Source organism: Atta colombica, unplaced genomic scaffold (genome assembly GCF_001594045.1).
Source record: "Atta colombica isolate Treedump-2 unplaced genomic scaffold, Acol1.0 scaffold216, whole genome shotgun sequence".
NCBI lineage: Eukaryota > Metazoa > Arthropoda > Insecta > Hymenoptera > Formicidae > Atta > Atta colombica.
In genome coordinates this window covers 346,423-353,306 of record NW_017259312.1, presented here as the reverse complement: position 1 = coordinate 353,306, position 6,884 = coordinate 346,423, and the positions used below count along the sequence as shown (strand labels likewise).

General features: G+C 40.4%; 1 protein-coding gene across 2 annotated transcripts in view; it reads left to right on the top strand.

Moving 5' to 3' along the window:
• The window catches only part of LOC108687792 (gamma-aminobutyric acid type B receptor subunit 2), a 20,957-nt gene that overhangs the window by 7,240 nt on the left and 6,833 nt on the right, over positions 1-6,884 (top strand). For both annotated transcript variants that reach the window (XM_018193742.1, XM_018193743.1), the window contains exons 2-11: positions 611-748; positions 954-1,121; positions 1,754-2,107; positions 2,609-2,842; positions 4,663-4,723; positions 5,193-5,427; positions 5,557-5,797; positions 5,878-6,000; positions 6,157-6,267; positions 6,343-6,567. In XM_018193742.1, the coding sequence (XP_018049231.1) occupies positions 611-748; positions 954-1,121; positions 1,754-2,107; positions 2,609-2,842; positions 4,663-4,723; positions 5,193-5,427; positions 5,557-5,797; positions 5,878-6,000; positions 6,157-6,267; positions 6,343-6,567 (1,890 nt within the window). The remainder of the gene's footprint in view (positions 1-610; positions 749-953; positions 1,122-1,753; positions 2,108-2,608; positions 2,843-4,662; positions 4,724-5,192; positions 5,428-5,556; positions 5,798-5,877; positions 6,001-6,156; positions 6,268-6,342; positions 6,568-6,884) is intronic.

Sequence of the window (6,884 nt, the reverse complement as noted above, 5' to 3'; positions counted from 1 at the left end):
GTGTGTGTGTGTGTGTGTGTGTGTGTGTGTGTGTGTGTGTGTGTGTGTGTGTGTGTGTGTGTGTGTAAACGCGCGCGTGCGTGCATGTGCGTGAGAGAGCGAGAGAAAGAGAGAGAGAAAGAGAGAGAGAGAGAGGGGGGGGGAGGGGAGAGGGAGAGAGAGAATTTCGCATTTATAAATACACAATTTTAATCTCGCGCAAGCTTCCGGACTAATCTTTCAATAATTAGAACAATGCCGATGTTATGATAATATTTTCCCCTTCCTGCCGATTTGGCATTCTATTCTCCGCTCTTCTCTATTTTCTGGCTGTACACCAACAAACACTTGTTGATTCTGCAAATATCAAAGAAGATTTTCGATATAAGAAATGATCACTTTTCATCTTGAAAGCAAACATGAACCGTGAAAACATGAGAAAAAGTAACATATGACGCATTTCGCCATATTACGCCCAATATTTTTTGCGATTTTAAAGTACTTCTCATTTTCTCGTATCTCGGATATTTTTTTGATTCTCAGACGTTTCTTGAGATTGCCTTGAAATTTCATACTTCCATATTGCGAAAATATTAAAGGAAATGAACGTAATAAATCGCATATATTGCAGTGCAGTGCCGCCGTCGGGATGAAGGCGTTCTTCGACATGATGCACAATGGGCCGCACAAGGTGATACTCTTCGGCGGAGCTTGCACACAAGTCACGGATCCGATAGCGAAAGCCTCGAAACACTGGCGCCTTACGCAGGTAATGCGACGGTAAAACGTTGTCGTAAATATTCATGACTTGCGGGAGACAGTTTCCTAGCTTGCTCTTTTTGCTTATTTGCATACTAACACACAGACAACACGTGTACACGCATTGAGGGGGGGATGATAAAAAACAGAAACAAACACGTAAGGGAGATGTGATTTTTTTTATCAACATTCGCTCTCTACTCTTATTGTTGCAGCTCAGCTACGCGGACACCCATCCTATGTTCACAACCAATAGCTTCCCGAATTTCTTTAGGGTCGTGCCGTCGGAAAACGCTCTCAACGCACCGCGAGTGGCGTTGCTTCTTCATTTCAACTGGACTCGGGTCGGCACGATTTATCAGAACGAGCCCAGATACTCACTGGTAAAGTTAATCTTGATACAGCGATCAAGAGAATACTTGTCTGATAATAAAACTGAATGAAAAAAAAGAGAGAGAAATAAAATTTATAAAATTAAAAATAATTTTTTATATCATGAACTTAAGGTACGACTTCGAAAGAGTACTTTCTGTTACAAACGTAATTAAATTTAATAACTTAGATTCCGTTTCTTCAGCGAATACCCTCTCCTTTCCTTCGTAATATAAAAACACATAAAAGGAAAATAGGAAATCTTGAAAAATCTTAAGACTTTCTTGTACATTTTCCATGCGTTAGATACCATTAGGAAAGTGATTCAAACAGCGATTCTCGACAGTTGGAAGCAATTCGAGGAAATGAAAGGGTTAATTAATCCCGTCGCGAGATCGCGTCGTTCTCCACGTGCGCTCGCGGGCGTGGATGATGTATATGCAGCAACTGTTCCATTTACATTATAAATGGAGATTTGCCGTCGCTGCGGCCTGCTTGAACAAGCTAAATGCGCGAATACGCTCACATTATGGCACGTGATAAGCATTTGGATTGAAAGTTGCAGGAGTTCTATCTTTCTCTCTCTCTTTCTCTCTCTCTCTCTCTCTTTTTCTCTCTCGTTACACTCAAATCTTCTTTCCAGGTGCACAATCGGTTGGTGGCTGACCTGGATGAGAGCAAAATGGAGCTTGTGGAGACGCAGAGCTTTGCCACCGAGGTGACAACGGCGCTCGAAAAGCTTAAAGAAAGGGACGTGAGGATCCTCTTGGGAAATTTCAACGAGGTATGGGCTAGACGGATATTCTGTGAGGCTTACAGGTTTGGCTTATATGGCAGAAAATATCAGTGGGTCATCATCGGGACTTACACCAGAGAATGGTGGTTGCGCCCTGGTGGCGGATGTGCTCCCTCCGAGCTATCCGAGGCCCTTCACGGTGTCATCCTGGCGGATCTGCTTCCGCTGACGACCGAGGAGCAACACACCACGTCCGGAATCGTGAGTGAATTACATTGAAATTTTTACTGTTGATTTTCGATTAAATCCACGGATCGCTCCGGGAAGTCGAATCCTATTTAAAAATTTAAAAATTATTTGACCCTCTAAATTAGAATTGGTTGAAAGATCGTTAAATGTAATTTAATCATATCCGAAGTCTTTTTTTCTCGGCAGAAACGCGACGTAATATTATTTCTTCCGTTCCACGTGAATAGCTGAATATGATTCTAAAAGGATTACGGAAGAATCGTGATTCAGATTGGTTGCAGAATCCGCAGATGGAGCACGGTACTTCGAGTATCGTACGTAGGTATACATATCTGCTCGATTGCATTTCTGATGGAATACGGATCCCCGAAAATTGCGTTTAATCGCACCTCGGAGCGATCGAGAACGATTCAAATAGAAACGATGTATATACGACGAGTCTTTGAGATTCGTCATATGCGAGGGCACGCCTGTTGCGTCTCTATTCGATTTTATATGTGTTTCACCCCTCAGACCCCGGAACAGTATTGGAAAGAGTACGATTCGAGACGGGGTAACGAGTATTCCAGATTCCATGGTTACACGTACGATGGTATCTGGACGGTCGCGCTGGCTGTGAAACATGTCGCGCGCAGGATACGACACTTTCATCGTAACCAGACTATATCCGACTTTCGATACAGGGACGTATTGTGGGAGAGGCTCTTCCTCGATGCCCTCAGGAATACAAGCTTCGACGGTGTCACGGTAAGCTTGGCCCGCCTTGCAATTTCGCGCCGCAACGACGCCCCTTCTCCCTTGTGCGCCGAACACAAACCGGATAATGTCATTCGACATAAAACCCTTAGTGCTAAAAACGAACACCATTATAGAACGTGCCTCACAGTAAGAGTAAAAAGCTGCAGCAGCAGTTTTCTGGGCAGATCATCTTGGATAAGTAAGATGACAAAAATGTCATCTTACTCGAGTTTTTCTACTTCTGTTTTATCGCTGATGAACAGTTTTAAACAGCCTTTAAAAAGATATTGTAATTCTAATCCTATGTAATTATAATTCTAATGGTGTATTTACTTATTTGATTTCTATTATAACTGATAAACGGAAAATTCTAGGAAAGAAAATTGTTATATCAATTCTTTAAAAAAAAAATTACAGTCCTGAAGTCTATACTAGTTTTCTACTTTTCGTTGACGCCATCGGTTGCTAACGAGTTTCTAAAAGATATCTAAAAAGTTAGGTAACTGTAACAGATTAAGACTTTTTAATGTTTTATAAATTTAATTTTTCTGATAATTTTCTTAATATTAAATTATTGAGTTTGAAAAACGTTCTGAAAATATATAATTTACTGCAAATATATAATCTAACTTTTAAGTGCTTCGTTTTGTTTTCCTTAAATAATATATTAATATATTAATATTATATAACACTTGTTATATTTGGGTTGCAATGAGAATTTTGGATGAAAATTGTCAGATTTTTATTTCTCATAGCTATGCGACGTTTTTGATTAAAATAAAAATCTCTGTTTACATGATATTTTTTTTCGCATAATCGCCCTAGTAAATTCTGAAGACATTTCATATCATTTTGTGACATACATTTGTATTTCATGGAGGAAAGAGACTTTCGCTTGGATTATCATCTTTAGCTTTAGCCTTTTAACGATAATTTTCGTAATTCAAAGCAAAATATTTCTCTCTCCCCGCTCGATTGATTCGCGTCACTTAGCTCCAATTCGCCAAGTTGTTATTTGTGTCGAGGGCATTGAGATATCTATTGTTGCCGTGAGACTGCCCCGGGCATTGCAGAATTGAGAGGAACTTGCTTAAAAAGATGACAGAGAATAAGGAAGAAGAAGAAGAAAAAGAAGAAGAAGAAGAAGAAGAAGACATTTATAAAGAAGGGTGAAAATTGGAGAACGGGTCTTTACATTCTCTCATTAGACCAGCGACAACCCTTGCTTTCGATCGTCGTATGCGTGGGCTTGGTGACGACGAGCTGCCTGACACTTTGTGCTGTCATGGACAGAGAGATGCGAAGGAACACAGGCTGTGTTTCTCAGTAATCAACATTCGCACTGCCGCGCGTGTTACACTTGACTGTCTTTTTGTCCGACCCCAAGTGTCTTCAAGCGCAGGCATCACTTTTCTACATACACCTAACCGCGCCAACGTTACCGGCAAACTTAATGAGTTGCCTTTTTTTCCCTTCTTTTTTTACAATTTTTCTCTTTGTTCTCTTTCTTTTATTCGTATATATACTCGTGACGCAGTGCTTTGCAATGGTTGAGCACGTTTTAGTAAAAAGGAATGCATACATGTATGGTAGCAATAACAGAGCGGGAGAATGGGACCGATCGGTGGTGAACCGAATTGAAATTAAAACGAAATCAAAAACATGACAAACCGCCGGGCGAGTTAGCGGGGCAAATTGGCATGAGTTGATAGCGAGTTGAATCGGTGAGCGGGCTTTTATTTTAAAATCCGATTCACGATCCCGATCGCCTGTGGTAACCGTTCTGTATAATAACGCGACATGAATGTGAGAAGTTTAACATTTTGCAGGGACCGGTCCGCTTCTACGACAATGAGAGAAAAGCGTACATTCTTCTAAAACAATTTCTGGGTAAGTTTCTTCTTGATACAGGACCGGTGCGGGGAGAAGAAAGAGAAAGAGAAAACTTCGCATTTAGAATTAAACAGATAAAGTACCTATTTCGAAATAAATTTCAGCGTACTGGTTGTAATTTAGCAATTAATGAAGGAATTCAGATGAAAAATGTGTCGTATAGAAAGCGCGGATGCAATTTCGATTCAACAAAAGAATTTTTTATATTGCGCTATGGATATGAATTCGAACAGTTTCAATTATATGCTATTTCTTTTTTTGCTCAATATCGGTGACCGGGTATTTCGCATGAGTGGTGTAATTTACGGACCAGTGCGTATATTTCCCGCGACCGACTCGATTTTAATAGTAATACAGATATATACGGATATTAAAAATTGCTCGTGTCAAAATAAGTGCTCTTAATATAAAATAGGAATATTATTTTATCGGCGTGCGCGTTCTTGATTGAATGTGAACTTTTTAGACGGTCGCGAGGTAAACGTAGGCGAGTACGATAGCATAACTGGCATTCTGGATCTGACGAGACATAAGGCCTCGCTATGGAACGGGAAATCGCCACCGAAAGACAGGACGGTTCGCATCATCGAGCACTCCACCGTGGACATCACGCTGTACGCGGTGCTAGCCTCGGCCGCTAGTGTCGGTATCGTCTTGGCATCCATTTTTCTCGCCATCAATATCAGATACAGAAATCAAAGGTGACGGCTCCGCCGTAATATGTAACAATTATGCAACACTCGCGTAACACGGTTCTTCCATTTGACTCCCAGATTACTTTCTCAGTTCCAATCCAATGCGCGGCTTACACGCGAAACTCAATATTACAGATACATCAAAATGTCATCGCCCCACCTGAACAACCTTATCATCATCGGTTGTATGCTGACCTACAGCAGCGTTATCTTCCTCGGACTAGACTCGCAATTATCGAGCGTAGCGGCTTTCCCGTATATCTGTACGGCTCGAGCGTGGCTGTTGATGGCTGGTTTCTCGTTGGCCTTTGGTTCCATGTTTTCGAAAACGTGGCGTGTACATTCCATATTCACTGATGTGAAGCTCAATAAAAAGGTAACTCGTTAACGACTATATAGCGAGAGCACGAAGCGCACTTTCGTGTTCAACGTTAACGAGCTCATATCGTGATTCAGGTTATAAAAGATTACCAATTGTTCATGGTCGTCGGGATATTGTTGGCTGTCGATCTCACGATCATGACAACGTGGCAAGTGGCCGATCCGTTTTATCGGGCGATAAAACAAATGGAGCCCTATGTGAGTACTAAAATATGCAAAAAAATGTTTGCTAATAAATATATGCTTATTTTATAAATTTCGGTATATTCCTCTTTCTATATATTTTCTATTATAATTCACGAAAGAAATTCACGATAATGATCGGTTAATACGCGAATCGCCTCTCAATTACAGCATCACCCTTCCAGCGAAGATATAATAATCATCCCGGAAAATGAGTATTGTCAGAGCAATCAAATGAATATTTATCTGTTTTGCATATATGCATACAAAGGCCTTTTAATGGTAAGTTAAGCTGCATCGCTAAGCGCCTTGGCAGATAAAATTGCATACGATAGACACTTACCCGATCGCTTTCAGATATTTGGTGCCTTTCTGGCATGGGAAACGCGGCACGTTAGTATACCGGCATTAAATGACAGTAAATACGTCGGGATGAGTGTGTACAACGTTGTTATAATGTGCGTCACCGGTGCAGCTATAAGCTTCGTGCTGACTGACAAACAAGACGCCATGTTTATAATGTTGGCGGTGTTCATTATATTTTGTAGTACAGCCACTCTTTGTCTGGTTTTTATTCCTAAGGTATGTTTTCATCTCATTTGTCGTTTCATATTTTAAACTGGCCGATCTTCGATCGTAGACAATCGAAGAGATTAGCTAATTGAATGCCTTTCGCTTAGCATTTTTCCGAACTGAAACTTTATCAAATGGATTTAATTTTAAATCGTTAAAGTGTTACAAAAGTTTTCGTTCATTTAAGTATTATTGATTCGTTTGATACTATCTATTTGTCGCGCGTTTACTCTTCAGCAAGTTTCTTATTACAACATAATCTCTACAGAGTTCTTTTTTAGAATCTGCTCGGAATTCGAAGTCGACATATTTATTTAAAGAGAGAC